This window comes from Nelumbo lutea, chromosome 5 (genome assembly GCF_056320005.1).
Source record: "Nelumbo lutea isolate HS-2025 chromosome 5, American lotus-T2T, whole genome shotgun sequence".
In the NCBI taxonomy this organism is placed as follows: Eukaryota; Viridiplantae; Streptophyta; class Magnoliopsida; order Proteales; family Nelumbonaceae; genus Nelumbo; species Nelumbo lutea.
The window spans coordinates 60,487,681-60,508,601 of record NC_142688.1 but is presented as its reverse complement, the minus strand read 5'-3'; the positions used below and the strand labels follow the sequence as shown (position 1 = coordinate 60,508,601).

General features: G+C 40.2%; 1 protein-coding gene across 5 annotated transcripts in view; it reads right to left on the bottom strand.

Moving 5' to 3' along the window:
- Positions 1 to 20,921, bottom strand: part of MLO4 (Seven transmembrane MLO family protein) — a 119,907-nt gene that overhangs the window by 25,910 nt on the left and 73,076 nt on the right. For all 5 annotated transcript variants that reach the window (XM_088942812.1, XM_088942813.1, XM_088942815.1 and 2 more), the window contains one exon: positions 8,951 to 9,018. In XM_088942812.1, the coding sequence (XP_088798938.1) occupies positions 8,951 to 9,018 (68 nt within the window). The remainder of the gene's footprint in view (positions 1 to 8,950; positions 9,019 to 20,921) is intronic.

The following is a 20,921-nucleotide window of genomic DNA, read 5'->3' as shown; positions in this document are numbered from 1 at the left end:
TTCTCAAAGTATTCCTTGGCATTGTTAGATCTGATAATCTTAATCTTCTTTCAAAACTATGTCTCCACCATACGGAAAAAGCCTTTTATAATTGAAGGAACTTCATCTTGGCTTTTCATCAAATACAACTAGGTATATTGCGAGTAGTCATCAACAAAGAGAATTTAGTATTTATAACCACCCATACATGGAATAGAATAAGGCCCCCAAACATCAGTATGTATTAAATGAAAAGCAACATTACTTCTCTTGCTACTTGCAAAATATGTAGTTCTACATTGCTTTGATAGTTGACAGACTTCACATTGTAGACCAGAACTAGACAAGGACTCAAACAATCTAGGAAACAAAAACTTCAATGAACCAAAAGACACATGCCCAAGACAATGATGCCACAATTTCATTTGACTTAGTTTCTCATCATGGCAAGACTTAGACCGACACATTAACCCTAATTTTGGAGACTGATCAAGAAGATAAACTCCATCAGCTTCATGTCCACAACCAATTGTCTTCCTCGTACTCTGATCCTAAAAGACACAATAAGATGGAAATAAGGTTACAAAACAGTTATGAGACTTTGTAAGTGAGCTAACAGATGAGAGATTTCTATGCAGTTGTGGGACATGGAGAACAGATTTCAGAGAAAGGTTGTTGGTAAATTTAACTTCACCCAAACCCGAGATTGGGGTTTGAGATCCATCAGCAATTGCAATCTTACCTTTCCCTAAAATAAGTTTGTAAGTGGTAAAGTAGGAAAGGATACCAGTCATATTATCGCTGGCTCCTGTGTCAATTATCCAAGAGCTAGAGGATGAGGCATGACACGCAAGTTAAGTACCTGATTTTGCAAAGGCATAAGGTGTATGTGAACCAGCAAATGTAGGCAACCCACTCTTTTCAATATGGAGTAAGATGCTTCTCAATTTTTCCATCACATCAAAGTGTCATGAGTAGATGCTTGAGAAGAAGAATTTCCCTCAAGCATGTGAGTCTGAGAATCATGACTAGTTGTAGCTGTTGGTTCGGCTGTCTTAATTTGTATGTTTATCTTTGTTGGGTCTTAAGTCATTAGTTATTAGGCCTAATCTTATTTAGTGTTTATTTTGACTAGGTGTCCCATCACTAATCAGGGGCATTCTTGTCTATTTATGTAACATTATGTAATGTCCTTATATATAATAGATTAGGGCTGGCTGAGCATTTTTCAGCCACCCATTTCATTTCTTTTCTTCTTCTTCTTCTTCCTCTTCTTCTCTCATTCGACAGCCCTATTTTAGCAAACATGGTATCAGAGCACTGATCTTTTGACTAGTTACAGCAGCCGCATCTTCTTCTACTCGCAGGTAACTCTTCCATCTTTCTTGTTGGTTGCTGCAAAGAAACCCTAGGGTTGGTCGTAGAACACAGCTAGACCTACATCTAGGGTTTCCCTTGGTTGTAGAGCCCAAGGGGAGTTAGACCCAGAGGTTGATGCCCTAATAGATGCAGTACAGCAGACTGTAGCCATTCGGCTAAGATAGATCTGTGTAGAACAGATCTAGACGGAAGGATTGATCTCAGTAGTCCTAGAACTGTTCGTGGGTGAGGTTATAACCTGCGATAGCAGTGCTTAGCATACAGTAGAAGCCATCACAGCAAGTTGCAGGCTACAGCAGCAGTATTTAGAACACAGTAGTAATTAGGGCACAGTGTGCAGTGTAGTACTCGGTGTTTCAGCTCTGTGTCTGGTTCTCAGGACTGAGTTTACAGTGCAACAAGTTCCGTAAGTGTGAAACAGTTCTCTATATATTGCGGTTACAGTCTTGACATTTACAAGTAAGTGAAGATGTCTTCCATATCCAGGGAAGTGTCCTCTAGAGATGTTATGGCTTGTGGGAGGTCTCCTAATCTAGAGAATCCAAATCTGCACAGCCTACAGATCACAAGTGTGTTGTTGGATGAGTACAACTTCAGGGAATGGTCTGTCTCAGCCATGCTTTTCATCACATCCCGTGAACTCACTGGTTACTTGGACGGGCAGAAGAAGGAATGGGGAGTGCTGAATATGCAGCTTGGCGCAAAGAGAATGCTACAGTTATGTCCTGGCTACTTGCCTCAATGACTCCAAGAGTAGCTAGGACTGTTCAACATTTCTCCACGGTTGCCAAGATATGGGAAAAGGTTTCTAAAACCTATGGACAGAAAAAGAATATTGCCAGAGTTTACAGACTGAATCAAGACATTGCTGCCTTGAGGCAAGGAGATATGAGTGTTGCAACATATTTTGCTACACTAGAAGGACTATGGGAAGAGTTAGACCACAACCTTATTATTGATTGGGAGAGTGTCGGAGACAAAGAAAAGCATGAAAAACAAATTGAAGAGGGTAGAGCATTTAAGTTTCTGGCTGGCCTAGATCCTATATATGAGAGCATAAGATCCCAAATTCTGGGAAGGGATGAAATGCCAGACTTACATCATGTTTACTACCTTGTGAGGAATGAAAAGGTGAGAAGGAAAGAGATGCAGGTTGACACTCAAACAAAACTAGCTGAACAGACTGTGGAGCATTCAGCCCTTATCTCTACAAATCAAAGGGGAAACAGGTACTCTGACAAGAGACATCTGAAGTGCACCCACTGTGGAGGGGAAAGGCATGTGAAAGAGACCTGTTGGGCTCTCCATCCGCATCTAAAGCCAGCTGCATTGAGGAAAGACAAGAAGCATCTGAAGGGTCAATCTGCAAGTGTGAATTTGGCTACGGGTCAAAGTGATGATGGTTCAAAACACTCATCTACAGTTACTTCCTCTTCCATGGGAGAAACTTCTAATTCCCCTCGAACCGGGTCCTTGGGTTTTACTGCCGATGAGGTAGAGGTACTTAGCCGGGCCCTAGCCCGTCAAAGGACCAATTCTCTTCCATCATCCTCCCTTGCCAGATCAGGTATTGTCTCCGCCTTTAGTGCAACTAGTTCTATTGATCCTGCCTCTTGGATTATTGATTCTGGTGCAACTGACCACATGACACACATGTCTTCTCTATTTTCTTCCTATCATTTAATGTCTGGCCAAGATAAAATGAGGGCTGCTAATGGTTCTCTCTCTACCATCTCTAGGAAGGGAGTGGTTGACCTAAGCAAGGACCTCTCACTAAAATTTGTCTTGCATGTTCCCAATCTTTCTTCAAATCTCTTATCTGTTTCAAAGCTTACCAAAAATTTGATTTGTAGCAAAACCTTTTTTCCTACCCATTGTGTCTTTCAGGACAGATTGACGAAGAGAATGATTGGGAGCGATCATGAGTGTGGAGGTCTCTACTACCTTGATGCAGACATCAGTTCGGCCTTGCAAACATCTGCTACTTGTAGTCAGTCCAATGTGGAGTCAATAGCTAAGTTACATCTATGGCATGCTAGGCTAGGTCATTTACCTTTTTCATCATTGGAAGTGTTGTTTCCAGAAATATTCAAAGATATTTCAAGTCAAGAGTTAGTTTGTGAAGTCTGTCAACTATCAAAGCAATGTAGAACTGTTTATTCAACTTCAAGTAATGAAATTCGAGCTTCTTTTGACTTAGTCCACTTTGATGTTTGGGGCCCCTCTCCTATTATTTCTATTGATGGCTTTCGATACTTTATCAGTTTTATTGATCACTATTCTCGATGAACATGGATCTACTTATTAAAAGCACGAGAAGAAGTGCCGCGGGTAACCATGACATTTGCAAAATGATTGAAACACAATTTGGTACGAAGGTCAAACAATTCAGGTCAGATAATGCTGCAGAATACTTTGAAAGGTCCTTGAATCTGTTTATGGAGGATGCTGGAATGATTCATTAGCCATCTTGTGCTAGTACCCCCCAACAGAATGGGGTTGTTGAGCGCAAGAATAGGCACCTATTGGAGACTGCTCAAGCCTTACTATTTCAGCACAAAGTTCCAAAAAGCTATTGGTCTCAAGCAATCCTTACTGCATCATATCTGATAAATCGAATGCCATCCAAGGTAATTGGGGATGAAAACTCCTTTCTCTGTTCTTTGTCCTCATCTTCCTGACTTTTCTCTTCCACCGAGAGTCTTTGGTTGTGTATGCTTTATACATGTCAAGGATCCGAAGAAGAGCAAATTGGATCCTAGGGCTACAAAGGGAATCTTTTTGGGGTACTCCCCTACTCAGAAAGGATACAAGTGTTATGATCCAGTCACCAAGAAAAAATATGTCACAAAGGATGTGGTATTCTTTGAGTCTCAATCCTATTTTCACTATTCCCAGAATCCTCTTCAGGGGGAGACTAGTGGGATGGAAGAGGATTCTTCTGTTCCCTCATTCTTTGTACCTCTCTCGACCTCAGGCCTTCCATCTTCTCCTCCTAATCCACCTAGTTGTGGTATCCCGGGTGAATCTAGTGAGGCTCCCATTGTACCAGCTACTACTAGTGATGTTGCAAATATTACTGAAGACTCCAGCAGGCTACAAAGAGATATCAGAATCACCTACAACAGAAGGAAGAAGGGTCATCTAACTCATGACAGCGACCAATTGGACTCGGATCAACCTGTCTCAAAAACTCAAGGTAATCCTATTAGTTCCTCTGACTTAGATCTTCCTATTGCCCTTCGTAAGTCTACTCGTTCTTGTACTATCAGATACCCCATTGCTGATTTTGTGTCTCACTCACAGTTGTCTCCTCGTTATTGTTCTTTTGTGTCTGCTCTATCTTCTGTGCATGTTCCTACCAGGTATACTAAGGCAGTATCTAACCCAAAATGGAAAGAGGCTATGGATGAAGAAATGAAAGCCTTAATGAAAGCAAGGACTTGGGAATTAGTGGATCTACCAGAAGGGAAAGGTATTGTTGGATGCAAGTGGGTGTTCACTATGAAGCATAGGGAGGACGGGTCCATTGAGAGGTACGAGGCTAGACTGGTAGCAAAAGGGTTTACTCAAAAAGAAGGGATTGACTACAAAGAAACCTTTGCTCCGGTGGCAAAACTCAACACAATCCGAGTTCTATTATCATTAGCTGCAAATTTCTCATGGGAGCTACATCAGTTGGATGTGAAGAATGCTTTCTTGAATGGCGACCTGCATGAAGAGGTGTTCATGGATCCTCCACCAGGTTATGTTTTTGGCAAAAAGGTATGTAGACTGAGAAAGGCCCTATACGGCCTTAAGCAATCCCCTCGAGCTTGGTTTGAGAAGCTATGTGGAGTCATGAAGAAAGGGGGTTACACTCAAAGTGGAGCAGATCATACCCTATTCATAAGGAAGAGAAATGGCAAACTTATGGCACTTATTGTCTATGTGGATGATATGGTAATTACAGGGGATGATCAGGAAGAGATTAAAAGACTAAAGGAGTTTTTGGTTGCTGAATTTGAGATCAAAGATCTGGGCCAACTGAGATACTTTCTTGGGATTGAAGTTGCAAGATCCAAAGAGGGCATCTATATATGTCAGCGGAAATACATCCTTGATCTTCTTCAAGAGACAGGCATGATGGGGTGTAGGCCAGCTGATACTCTAATAGAACAGAATCATGGTCTACAGGTGTCAGTAGGAGAGGAGTACCTTGATAAGGAAAGATACCAAAAGCTGGTGGGGAAGTTGATTTACCTGTCCCTTACTCGCCTTGACAGTGCTTATGTTGTACATGTCAGTTAGTTCATGCACTCCTAAAATCCCTCACATGAAAGCTGTGGAAAGGATCCTCAGATATTTGAAGTCTTGCCCGGGGAAAGGGATTCTATTCAGGAAAAACAGTAAAATTGAAGTTGAAGGATATACTGATGCAGATTGGGTTGGCTCTGTTGGGGACAAGAAGTCTACTTCTGGGTATTGTACCTTTGTTGGAGGAAATTTAGTTACATGGAGGAGTAAAAAAACAGAATGTGGTTGCTACATCTAGTGCAGAGGCTGAGTACCGAGCTATGGCTCATGGTGTTGCTGAACTCTTATGGCTGAAGATCCTGCTTGGTGAACTTGGAATAAAGATTGAGTGCCCTCTCAGGTTGTACTGTGACAACAAGGCAGCAAACAACATTGCAAATAACCCAGTGCAACATGATAGAACAAAACATATTGAGATAGACCGTCACTTTGTTAGAGAAAGGATTGTCTCAGGAGAACTCTGCATTCCTTATACTCCCTCTGAGATGCAGATTGCAGATGTTCTGACTAAAGGGCTAGCTACAGTGAAATTCGTGGACTTACTTGGCAAGTTAAACATGATTGACATCCATGCTTAGCTTGAGGGGGAGTGTTGGTTCGACTGTCTTAATTTGTATGTTTATCTTTGTTGGGTCTTAAGTCATTAGTTATTGGGCCTTAGTTACTGGGCCTAATCTTATTTAGTGTTTATTTTGACTAGGTGTCCCATCACTAATCAGGGCCATTCTTGTCTATTTATGTAACATTATGTAATGTCTTTATATATAGAAGATTAGGGCTGGCTGAGCATTTTTCAGCCGCCCATTTCATTTCTTTTCTTCTTCTTCTTCCTCTTCTTCTCTCATTCGACAGCCCTATTTCAGCAAACAGTAGCAACATGACCATTTACCATCTTTCTAGTTTTAAACTTCTCAGGTTTTAGGTGAGGATTTAGTTTCCAACACCTATCCTTTGTGTGCTTTGGCTTCTTGCAATATTCACAAACTACCTCTTCAGCTTTACCAGAACTATATTTGGGTTTTGTGGACACAAGAGTTGTGTGCTCACTAATAGGAACTTGCATCATGGCAATCCTCTAACTCTCTTCATTCTGCACAAGAGAATATGTTGTGGAGAGTGACAAAATATCAGCACTAAGGATGTGTTGCCTGGTGAAGTCATAATCAGCATTCAGTCCAACAAGAAAATCAAAAACTCAGTTTTTCTCAATGCACTTCCTGTATTGTTCAACATCAACATGACCCTTCCACTCCAAAGCTTCTAAATGATCCATTTCTTCCCAAACTGATTGTAAGGAAGAGAAATACATGGGCACCGATTTCTCCCCCTATTGCATATTACATGCTTCTCTTTGTAACTAATAGATTCTAGCAGTGTTCTTTGCTTGAGAATAAGTTGAAGTTAACCTATCCAAAATGTCCTTAGCTGTTGGAAGGAACATATAGTTGTGGGTGATGTGAGGCTGCATAGAGCATACAAGTCATGACATAACCAACAAATTATCTTGCTCCCATTTGGAATAATTTGGATCTTCAAGCTTCGGCTTAGCTTCCTTACCAGTAATAAATCCAAGGTTACCTCTTCCTCCAATTATAAGCTTAGCTGATTGAGACCATTCAAGATAATTTGTTCCATCAAGTTTTACAGTAGTAATCTGCCCTCCAACATTGTCATTACTTCCCGGGAGGACATAGGTAGGTGCATGCACATCTTTGCGTGAGTCCATCGATTACCACCCCTCTAAAAGCACTTTTCTCACCAACACAACAGTATCCCAACACTAGATGAACACCCAAACACGTTCCCCTGAAGGTTAAACATGGGCTACAACAATAAAACAAGGGAAAAGAAGGTGTTGGCAGCAAAATAGGGAAAGAAAAAAAAATTCCCAAAAAAGTTTTAGGGCTGCAAAAAATCTGAGACTACTTCCTGTAGTCATAGAAATTTACCATGATTCAAACGCAAGTGGATTTAACAGCAACCAACCCACCATGTGAGCATGCAAGCCCTAAACTCCAGATCTGGATTTTTCGCCAATTTTCATTTGAAAAAATCCAAGAAAAATGTAAAACAGCTTCAAACCTCCATGAAATCTATATAAAAATTCCTCTAAAAATGAGGCACATCAACGGGCATCAAAACCACAAATGGACACCGCCTATTGTACAGGCTAAAGGGCGGCATGTTGATGTGTTAGAGGCACAAGGGGACAGGAACTACAGGTATGTTCTAGAAGGAGAAGAAGGCCACCTCAGCATAAGGAAGCCAGTGCAAAGACAGTTGTAGTTAACTGAATCAAGTTGGAGTAAACTAAATCAAACAAGTTGGCGAGTTGTTATAATTCTGCTGTAAATCAGTTACATTGAAGGCAAGATTGAATATAAATACAGAGGTGTACTTACAATAAGGGGATAATAAAAGGATTTGATCTCTTTCTTCACTCTCACTCTCCCCTATTCTGGAGGTTATCCTCCCTCGAAGAGGACCTGAGTTGGGCAGCTACCCAACATGATGTCAGCAGGTTCGTCTGTGAGTCACAACCAGCGGTTGATGCTCTCCTTGATCTTCTGATGCTCTGATACCAGCGGCTGATTCTCTCTTTCTCTCTCTTTTATTTTTATTTTGTTTTTCTTAATATTTTATTGAAGAATAAGTCCTCATACCTTATGCACAGGTATCAGGAATGATACAATACAGCCCAAGGTTGATTAGTTCCTTTTACTAGTTCAGTTCACCTCCTCCCCGGGTTGCAACCAAATCTGTACTTAAAACTCCTCCCTTTGGCAGAGAAGACTTGTCCATATTAATATTGATGGCCTTATTTTCATTGTGGTGCAATATGGAATTATTGATAATTGAAAGAAATGAATAAGAAATAAAAAAAAAAAAAAACATGATGTTAACAGGGAAAAAATTGTGAATCTGGTTCAGAGAGAAATCTGCTTGGTGGAGTCAAAAGCATAACGTCACCTAGCAGGGAACTGGTATTTATACTCTTCTAAATCAATATACTATTACATATCTGCTCCTACTTAAGTTAATGAATGGAACACACAATAAACTCTAACAAACAAAAAGGGCATACACCGATCAATAAATCAACAATGTTTAAAAGTTATTTAGGTCATAAGTTATGGAGATCATTACATATAAAAACTTTAATAAAGGTAGTCTATTAAATAGTCCATTGACTGCTGCAGCAAACAGTGCTGTATTTATCATACAAATGACAGCTATATATTCATAACAACAAATTGTTAATACTAAAAAAGTTTTATTTGTTAGAGATGCATACCCTGAAGCCAGACGAGTGATGATCATATCATGATTCTTCATGAAACACGATCTGTGTTTTAAACCCCACTAATAAATTAAATAGAAAATTAGTACATCATCTTTTTCATAAAGGATAATTATCAGCCAACTCAGAAAATAGAGTATGTAAATTTAGAAAATGTGATCAGTAACCAACAGAAAATGTTTCAAGTAATACATTTCATATATTACTATTTAAAAGTAGTTATACTACTTTCACAAATGCACACAGAAAAATTACAAATAGTGGACCTCTTATCTTTCTGTCCACTATTAAGTACTAATACCACATGCAATGCATGTGTCATCCCATTTGTTTCTCAAATACCCATTTTGACATTTTTGCCCATTTTGACCACTCCCTTTGGAAGACTGATGTTTGTTTTCATGGTTTTGGCATAACTTACTAAAATATGATTGCAATTTTTGCCTTAGATTCCAAATGGTAATCATAATTCCTCCAATCACATTGTATTAACTGGAAAACCTGTTATAGAAACTCTATGCACAAAATGAGTAGCTACATATTACGGGCAGGCAGTATTTGTAAACCAACTTTATCAGTCATCAATATATTTGCAATATTACCAATTAGGAAGCCAGAGATAGAGCAGTTTGTTGTCATTATTGTCTAGAAGGAAAGTTCATCCCATCAACTAACACAGTACTCTTTGTTCTACAATCAGACAAATTATAACATTTATTCCAACAAATCTTATCTACTGGCTTACCAAAAAAAACAAATTTTGTTTAATAATGGATCTTTGTTATTCCCAAAGGTCCTAGAAATGTGCATAGTGCTTTTGACAATTGGCATAAGACTGAAATGATCAGCTAGAATCTGGGAATGATCTTTTGTTCTTTCTAGGTGCAGGTGGACTCCTCCAAAAGATATGGAAAGCCTTTCCAAAGATTGAATTGATACAAGAGCAGTTGGTTCTACATTAGGTACTAAGCTGATGAGGTGGCAATAGCCAAATGGGTTAATTTCACCAACTGTTTTTACATGCCATATTATACCTCCCCCATATTAGCCACTTTTATTCTTGACAAGTGTTATTGGGCCTTGTTTATTTTTATCATCCTTTATTTTTATTGTTATCACGACCTCAGCCCATAATCAGATTCTCTATTAGGCATATTTGTCATTGTACATACCCTAATGTTTTAGTAGAAGTTCAAGACTGCTATCAGCCTTGAACCCTAATAGATTTCAGGTTCGAAAATAGAAGGAAAATGTAGAGAAGAGAAGAGAAAGAGAAGAGAACTGTAGAACACAAAGGGTTGAAAGGAGGGACAGAATCTGAAATGTTCTGCCGCCGCCAGTTCTATTTAATATTTATAGGTTATGCTCATTACATGGAAAGGACAGATCTGCCCTTAGTATTTACATAACAAATAGAACAAAATAAAACTGAAATAAATAACAACTGAAATAACCAACTGACTACCAGTTAACCCTAGGATGACTAGAACACATTCTACCCTACAAACACAGTGGGACCATAGCTGTGGGGCCCACATCAGTGTTCTCTACACTCCCCCTCAAGTTGGGAATAAATGTTTATCATTCCCAACTTGGATAGATCCGCCTCTAGCTTCTTCCTTGGTACAACTTTGGTGAGGACATCTGCTAGCTGCATGTTGGATGTGATGTACGGGAGACACACTTCTTGTGATGAGACCCTCTCTCGTACAAAATGTCGATCAACTTCAATATGTTTAGTTCTGTCATGCCGCACCGGATTGTGTGCTATATTAATAGCCGCTTGATTATCACAATACAGCATCAAGGGCTTCTCATACTCAATACCCAACTCCTCAAGTAGTGATCTCAGCCATAGAATTTCAGCCACTCCGTTAGCCATTGACATGTATTTAGCTTTAGCACTAGATCGGGAGACAACACTCTATTTTTTACTCCTCCAAGAGACAAGGTTACCTCCCACAAGGGCACAATATCCAGAGATAGACCTTTTGTCATCAACACTCCCAGCCCAATCCGCATCCGTATAGACCTCCACCTTCATGTGGTCATTGTTCTTGAACAGTATACCACTACCCGGGCATCTCTTCAAGTAGGCTAATATTCTTTCTGCTGCAAGAAGGTGCGTGGTTCTAGAAGAATGCATGTACTAGCTGACAACACTAATTGCATAACTGATATCTGGCTGAGTGAGGCAGAGATATAGGAGCTTTCCCACTAATCGCTGGAACATAACTTTGCCTTCAAGAGGATTCCCACTCTCTGCACTAATCCCGTGGTTTTGTTCAATGGGTGTATCTGTGGGCTTGACACCTAACTTTCTAGTTACCGCCAATAGATCTAGAACATATTTCCTCTGAGAGACAAAGATCCCCTATTTAGACCTAGCAACCTCAATACCCAAAAAATACCGTAGTGCACCAAGATCTTTCACCTCAAACTCTTGATGAAGGAGCTGTTTGAGGGACTCAATCTTGTGGCTATCATTTCCTGTCACCACAATATCATCAACATATACTGCAAGTAGTGTCAGAGAGGACTCCACCCTCTTGATGAACAGTGTATTATATGACTGGGCTTGTACATAACCGAACTTCCCAAGGGCTAGTCTGAATCTATCAAACCAAACTCTAGGTGACTGCTTCAAACCATACAATGCCTTATTGAGCCGACAGACCTTCTTACCTGTCTCTATATCATAGAATCCAGGAGGCAACCGCATGTAAACCTCTTCCTACAGGTCTCCATTCAGAAAAGCATTTTTAACGTCCATTTGTTACAAAGGCCAAGTGTGGCTTGCTGCAAGAGATAATAGAACTCGAATGGTGGTCATCTTGGCTACCGGGGCAGAGGTCTCCAAGTAATCTAAACCATAAGTCTAGGTGAACCCTTTTGCAACTAGCCGAGCTTTGTACCTCTCAATGGAGCCATCCGCATTGTGCTTCACAGTAAATACACATTTGCATCCAAATGGTTTCTTTCCTTTGGGCAGATCGACTAGCTCCCATGTATTATTTTTCAACAGGGCATCCATTTCAACTTGCATTGCACCTTTCCACTCTGGGACTGATAGGGCTTCTTGCACTGTTCTTGGAATAGGGACATTGGCAACGGAAGTAAGATAGGACCTGTAGGAGGGAGATAGGCAATCATAGGATAAAAACTAGGAAATGCAGTGGGCTGTAGATGTGGTACAATGCCGTTTCCCTTTACGGACGACAATGGGAAGGTCAAGGTCGTCTGCAGGAGGTGAAGTGGCAACAGTGGAAGGAGTCTCTGTGGGCCCTGGGACTGTAATACCTGGACTTGGAGCCGTAGAAGAGGTTGGAGCTGGCCTGGACTACTGATGACCGGGATTAACCTGCTTGCATCGCCTGTGATAGACTCTCAACTCTTGATCCCTCTGACCACCCTCACTATTGCAGCCCTCATCACCCAATGGAATAGGTAAGGGAACAGCCCCAAAAGTATTAGCCCTACCTTCACTGCGCTCCCCCTGAAGAAAAAAAACCAAATCCCCACTCTCACTACTCTCCCCCAGAGGAGAAACCCGATAATAGTAGGGTGTCTCCTCAAAGAAAGTGACATTCATGGAGACAAACTTCTTCCTTGAGACAGGATCATAGCAGCAATAAACCTTTTGAGTTTGTGCATAACCAAGAAAGATGCATTTGGAGGCCTTTGGTTCGAACTTGGAGTGATGGGGTCCGAGAAGCTTAACAAAACAGGTACAACCAAATGTTTTAAAGGGAACAGTAAACAACTCCTCATTTGGGTATAGAAGGGAAAAAGGAGATTTCATATCAAGAACCCGGGGAGGAACCCTATTAATAAGATATACCGCTGTGAGAATAGATTCACCCCAGAAGCGAATAAGGACATTGGAGGTAAACAAAATACTTCTAGCCACCTCTAAGATGTGCCTATTCTTCATTTCTGCAGCTCCATTCTGCTGAGGTGTATGAGGGCAAGTGCTCTGGTGGATAACCCCATGATTAAGAAGGTAAGATGCCAATTGCTTAGCAAAGTATTCATTTGCAGTATCAGATCTAAAAACTTTGATCTTGGCATCAAACTGGGTTAGGATCATTTGGTGGAAGTTTTGGGTCAGGGCGGGAACCTCATCTCGTGAGCACATAAGATAAACCCAAGAAAACCTAGTATGGTCATCAACAAATAACAAAAAAATATCTGTACCCACCCATAGAAAGGATGTGATATGGCCCCCAAACATCAGAATGCACAATATCAAAAGAACTATTACTCCTTTTATTACTCAATGAATAAGATTTTCTACAATGCTTAGCAAACTCACAACTTTCACATTTCAACTAGGACAACTCAACAGACTCAAACAAAGTAGGAAACATACTCTTTAAGGACCAGAAAGACAAATGACCCAATCGGTTATGCTAAAGCATAACCGGACTCACAATCTGAGAAACAAGTGACTTCTTATCCACTGACTCTTCCCGACGAGAACTCTCCCCGAGCAGATATATCCCATTCGTCTCACGGCCAGTCCCAATCAATTTCTTCGTCTCCAAGTCCTGAAAAACACATCGATCAGGGAAGAAAGTTACTGAGCAGTTCATATGTTTGGTAATACTACTGACTGAAAGAAGGTCAGTATCAAGCTTAGGAACATGCATGACAGAGGACAAGGAGATAGTATCCGATAGCTTGATGTCACCCTTGCCAGAAATGGGGACAAGAGAACCATCAGCAATAGATACTTTATCCCTACCAGAAGACAAATGATAAGTGGTAAACAATGAAGGCAAGCTAGTCATATGGTCGGATGCACCTGAATCTATTACCCAATAGAGTGCAGTAGTACCTGGAGCCGAGGCATGGTAGGCTGAGGCTCGAGTACCTGAATGTGCGAAAGCAGATGTGGCAGGGGCTGATGGTGACTGAGGTGGCATGGTAGCTGAGTTCCCAACTTCCTTTTTCAACTGTATTAAAGCAACCTGAACTGCAGCTAAGGTCTCTAAAGGTGCGCCTCTTATGCTAGACGAGGATGCTGAATCAGTGTTCACAGGCACATGAGCATTACCCTTCTTGCTTCTCAACTTTGTCGGGACCAAATGAGGATGCAGTTTCCAAAATGTTTCTTTTGTGTTTTTGGGTTTCTTACAATGCTCACATACCACATCTCTTTTATCTTCCTTCTTCCTGTCCCTTTCTGAATCACCTCCTGATTTGGGTTTAACAGCTACAAGGGCTGGTGTAAAAGGCTGAGGTTGCATCATGACTTTCCTCCTGGTCTCTTCACTATGCATTAAAGAGTATGCCTGGGAGAGAGTCACACTATCTCTGGTCAATATCTGTTGCCGCACAATATCATACTCTTAATTCAGACCTGCCAGAAACTCAAACACCCTGTTTGTCTCGACTTGCTTTCTATGGGTATGTGCATCTTTGGGACTCTCCCACTCAAGAGTCTCTAAGTGATCAATCTCATGCCACAGGGACTTCAAGGTAGAGAAGTAGACTGAAACCAGGTTTTCTGCTTGTTTAAGAGTGTTCACTTCACATTTCAATTCATAAGCTCTGGCAACATTAAGGGGTTGTGAATAAGTTTCTTTCATAACATCCCATATCTCCTTGGTTGTCTTTGCCCATAGGTAATTTCGGCTTATATGAGGCTGCATAGAATTACACAGCCATGTCATAACCAAGTAGTTTTCTTGGACCCATTTTAATACATGGGGTCTCCCTTGGAAGGTTCTTTCACATCTCCCAAGAGATACCCTGATTTACCCCTTCCCCCAATAGCCATCATGGATGATTGGGCCCATTCCAAATAGTTTGATCCATCAAATCTTACGGTTATAATCTGAAAACCTGTCTCAGAAACACTACCAGAACTATTGTTCCCAAAACTGCCTTCTGCCTGATTTTTAAACTCTATTTCGTTCAAGAACCAGTAGTCTCAAAAAATTAAGGTTACTACAATCGAAGAACAACACTTGGACTATCAATCACAATCAAAAATCAGTATAGAACTAATCTGCATTCACGGTATATGTGCATGAAACCAGTATAAGTCTGATCTGAAACCAATTAGCAAACACAACAGCAACAGTCCGTATAGTTTTCACCCCTTAAAAGATCTGATATGCTGAACCAGAATTAGGGTTTTGATCAGTCCTTAAAAAAATTCTCAGCCGCACATTCCAAGCAGTACCGTACAGATAAGACTTGTAGTAGGGTTAATATGAAACCCTAAAACTGATCAATGCTGAGAAAAAAAACTTAAGAAGAGCTTCACAGGTAGATCACAAGGCTTGACCCAGCAGTAGGGTTTGCAACAAGATTAGTAGGGTTTGCCGCAAGATCAATATCAAGCCCTAGAGAATAGAAAGAAGAAAACCGTAGAATGGTTCGGCCGCCCTTTCTAGATAGGTCCAACCTATCTTCTCTGATAGTAGTTCTCCTAGAAAATAAAATAACTTACAAGAGAATGCTGTTCGCTGCCTTCTAAGGTTACCCGAACCCGAGCCTTCTCTGATTCTTCCTGATCACCAACACTTTGCAACCGTGGCAAGACTTCAACAGCTGCTAAACCCTCTGGCGATCCCCAAGAATTAGTCAACGAACTCTACTTTCTCAGCTTCCAGCCCTAGATGGTTCTCATGTGGTCGGTTGGACTAGACTCACATGAGAAACCCTAACCTTGCTCTGATACCAAGTAGAAGTTCAAACAGCCTTGAACCCTAACAGATTTCAGGTTCGAAAATAGAATGAAAATGTAGAGAAGAGAAGAGAAAGAGAAGAGAGAACTGTAGAACAGAAAGGGTTGAAAGGAGGGACAGAATCTGAAATGTTCTGCCGCCGCCGCTTCTATTTAGTATTTATAGGTTATGCTCATTACATGGAAAGGACAGATCTGCCCTTAGTATTTACATAACAAATAGAACAAAATAAAACTGAAATAACCAACTGACCACTAGCTAACCCTAGGATGACTAGAACACATTCTACCCTATGAACATAGTGGGACCATAGATGTGGGGCCCACATCAGTGTTCTCTACAGTTTTAATACAAGTAATAAATGTGTGGAGAGGCCATATATCTGTTGGCATCCCTTTCTTCTTCTATCTCCTCTTGGCACTTTGATTTCTCTTTATTTCTTGCTTCTTCTTTCATTTCTCTTTGTTTTCCTTGTTTATTTCCTTATTTTTCTGCATTAAGAAGTTCCCTACTTAGTATTGGAGAACATTTTTTATGTTGTCGTGTGGTTTCATGTGGTCTTGAGATCAGCTGACTGAATGGAAGACTAAAGCGCTGATTGTTTTGCCTTCTAAATCCTGGTCCTTGGAGTTTTTGGTATATCTTTGCTGCCCAGGTAGAGTTCTTGGAGAAGACTCCAAAATCAGGAAGGATTGGAGAGAGAAAAAAGGGTTTTCTTGGTGTAGACACTAGGTTACAACTTTTGAGAATGGCTCTCACTAAACATGAGTAGTAGATATGGGCCTTTAGTTATTGGGCCTGAACTGGATTTATTTCTTTGCACTGTCTAGGTGTCCCATCACTAATCAGGGGCATTCTAGTATTTTTATTGTAACATCTTAATGCCAATATATATATATATATATATATATATATATATATATATATATATATATCAGTTCTAGGGCTGGCTGAGAAGTCATTGCCACCCATTCACTGTTCTCTTCTCTTCTCTTCTCTTCTTGCTCTTCTATTTCACCATTTCAGCAAACATGGTATCAGAGCATCAATTGGCCTGACTGATTACATCTAGTTCCTCCTTTTATTCCTTTCTTTCTTTTTTTGTGTGGCTACTGTGAAGAAGCCCTATGTTTGGTCGTAGACCACAAAAATATCTGTATCTAGGATTTCTCTTTGGGTGTAGGGACAAAAGAGAGTTTACCAGCTTGTATATGCCCTTCTAGTGGTTTTACGGCAGCCAGTAGCCATTATGCTACTAGAGAGATGTGTGTAGAACAAATCTACGATGAGGACTGAGTAGACAGTCCTAGTTTCTGCCTGAGAGTAAGAACAGGCCACAGAAGTGTTGGATTTCTTCTCAACCCAGGTTCTTCACAGCCCAGGTTCCACAATATCAGGGGAAGTGTCCTCTAAGGACAATAGGACTGGTGGGAGATCCTCAAACCTGGAAAATCCAAATCTGCATAGTCTACAAATCACCAGTGTGTTGTGTTATTGGATGAATACAATTTCAGAGAATGGTCTGTTTCAGCCAAACTCTTCATTACTTCCAGGGAGCTCATGGGTTATATAGATGGAAAGAAGGAACCTAAAGAGGATGGTCCTGAATACTCAACCTGGTGCAAGGAGAATGCTATTGTTATGTCCTGGCTGCTTGCTTCAATGACTCGAAGGGTAGCCATGACTGTTCAGCACTTCCCTACAGCATTTAAGATTTGGGAGGTGTCTGAAACCTATGGACAATGGAAGAACAATGCATGAATTTATATGCTAACACAAGATATTGTTGCATTGATACAAGGGGATATGTCTGTTGCAACTTATTTTGCAACCTTGGAAGGATTATGGAAAGAACTAGACCACTATCTTGTACTTGACTGGGAAATTTTAAGAGATAAGGAGAGGCATGAGCCAAAAGGGGGGCAAGGGTTCAGACAAGAGGCACCTCAAGTGCTCTCATTGTGGAGGAAATGGAAATTTGAAAGAGACTTGTTGGATTCTTTATCCTTATCTGAAACTAGCTGCATTAAGAAAGGAGAAGAAGCCTCAAAAGAGACAAACAACAAGCGAAAATTCTGTCATAAGTAACAGTGATGAAAGCCAAAAGAACACACCCACAATTGTTCCTCCTCTAATGGGACAAGCCACTAGTTCCCACACATCAGGGCCCTTTTTGGATTTCACAACTGATGAGGTAGAAAGCTTGGCTAAGGAACAATCCACTTGCATCCACCTCTCTTGCCAAATCAGGTATTGTTTCTGCACACTGTGGGGCAGGCCATAGTTCCCACACATCAGGGTCTTCTTTCTTTTCTTCTTATCGTTTAATGTATGACCAAGATAAAATGAGAGTAGTTAATGGTTCCTTCTCCACCATCTCTGGAAAGGGGGAGGTTAACCTAGGCAAGGATCTCTCACATAAATCTGTTCTCCATGTCCCCAATCTTGCTTCAAGCCTATTATCTGTTTCTAAGCTTAAAAAAAACTTAAACTACACCGTAACATTCTTTCCTACTCATTGTGTTTTTAAGAACATATTGACGAAGAGAACGATTGGGAGTGGTCATGAGCCTGGAGGTCTCTATTATTTCAATGCAAACATCAGTTCAACCTTACAATCAACTACTTTCAGTGGTTGGGATAATGAGGAGTCAGTAGCTGGGCTATAGTTGTGGCATGCAAGATTAGCTCATTTGTCATTTTCTTTAATGCAAGGACTGTTTCTTGAGTTGTTTAAGTGTGTTTTGAGTCAAAGTTTGGTTTGTGAAGTGTGCCAATTGTCAAAACAATGTAGACCTCTTTATCCATTCTGATGTGGGGGGCCCTTCACCCCTTGTTTCTATAGATGGATTTTGTTATTTTATCAGCTTTATTGATCACTATTCACAATGCACATGGATAACCATGGCATTTTATAAAATGATTGAAACTCAGTTTACCAAGAAAATTAAATAGTTTCGCTTAGACAATGCTACTGAGTACTTTGAAAGCTCCTTGAATCTATTCATGGAGGATGCAACTATCTTGCATTAATCATCTTATGCTAGTACTCCTCAATAGAATGCGGTTGTAGAGCATAAGAATAGACACTTATTGGAGACAAATCAAACCCTATTGTTCCAACACAAGGTTGCCAAGAACTATTGGTCTCAAGTAGGGGTGAGCATTCGGTATATTTGGTTAAAAACCGAACCGAATAAACCAAAATTCTAAAATCCGAAATAAAAAAAAAAAAAAACGAACCAAAACTGAATTAAAAGAAAACCAAAATAACCGAAACCGAAATTTTCGGTTCAGTTTTCAGTTATTTCGGTTAAAACCGAATTTCATTAGCTTACATAAAATATTGTATATTATAATGTATAATATATATTATACATTATAATATATATTATGAAATTGAATTTCATTATAATATACTATATATAATATATTAACATATAAATATATAGCATATTATATATTATATGTTATATATTATATATTACATATAATGAATTTTGGTTATTTCGATTTTTTCGGTTAATCGGATTTTTAATTCTGAAAACCAAAACCGAAAACCGAAATTTACAAAAACCGAATTAAATGAACTGAAAAAACCAAAACCAAAACTTTCAGTTTGGTTTTTCAGTTTTAACCAAATAATGCTCACCCCTAGTCTCAAGTAGTCCTTACTGCATCATATCTGATAAATCGAATGCCATCTATGGCGTTGGGTATGAAAACTCCTTTTTCTGTCCTCTGTCCTAACCTTCAAGATTTTCCTCTTCCTCATAGAGTCTTTGGTTGTTTGTGCTTGTTAGTAAACCCTAGCAGATTCTAGATTGAAGTAGAGAAGAAGAAAGAAAAGAGAAAGAAGAAGAAGGAGAAGAAGAAGAAAGAAAGGTTCGACCAGACTAGAAGAGAGTCAAAATCACTCTTCCCTAGCTGACCCACTTGTATTTATTCAAAAACATAGAGTTACAGGAAAGACCATTTTGTCCCTCATAGAAGATGGGACACATAACTTAAACACAAATACAATAGACCTTTCACTCTCAAGAAGATAATCCAGAATGGCCAAAATACCCCTGACTCGAGCATTCTAATACTCCCCCTCAAGCTGGAGAGTATATATCATATAGTCCCAGCTTGTTACAAATGTAATCTATTCTTCCCCGAGACAATCCCTTTGTGAGAAGATCGGCCCACTGATTTCCTGAGCTCACATGAGATGTGGTTATCACCCCACTTATCACTTTATCTCTTACAAAGTGACAATCAACCTCAATATGCTTAGTTCTCTCATGAAAGACGGGATTGGAAGAGATGTGAACAGCAGCTTGGTTATCACAGTATACTTTCATGGGTTTGTCAATTGAGAATCCCATCTCTTGAAGCAAGTTCTTCAGCCATACTAGCTCACATGTGGTATGGGCCATAGCCCTGTACTCTGCTTCTGCACTACTTCTTGCCACCACTGTTTGTTTCTTGCTCTTCCAAGTTACAAGATTGCCACCGAGGAAGGTACAATACCCTGTGGTTGATCTCCTATTTGATATAGAACCAGCCCAGTCAGCATTTGTGTACCTTACTATCTCAAGAGTTCCTCCACTTTGGTATAACAAACCACGACCTGGAGCACCTTTTAGATACCTAACAATTCTCAGAACAACTTCCTAGTGAGGAACCCGAGGATGTTGCATAAACTGGCTCACCACACTCACAACAAATGATATATCTGGTCAGGTAATGGTCAAGTAGTTCAATTTTCCCACCAACCTTATGTATCTTCCAGGATCATCAAACTCTTCACCTGCATCAACACTCAGCTTCGCATTGAGTTCCATAGGAGTCTCTGCTGGTTTAGCACCTAACAACCCTGTTTCTTCAAGTAGATCAAGAACACATTTTCTCTGACATAGGTTGATCCCATGTTTTGACCTCGCAACCTCTATTCCCAGGAAATATTTCAGCTTCCCCAGATCTTTCGTATTGAAGTGATCCTATAAGAATTTCTTCAACCTGTTGATTCCATTGCTATCACTCCCAGTTATGACAATACCATCCACGTACACGACTAGCAAGATTTTCCCATCCTTTGAGTTATAGCTGAACATAGAATGATCAACCTGACATTGTTTCATCCCAAAGGTTTTCATCACTTCACTGAACCTGCCAAACCAAACACGTGGAGATTGTTTCAGTCCATAAATTGCCTTTTTGAGCCTACACACTTTGCCAGACTCCCCCTAAGCAACAAACCCTAGTGGTTGCTCCATATA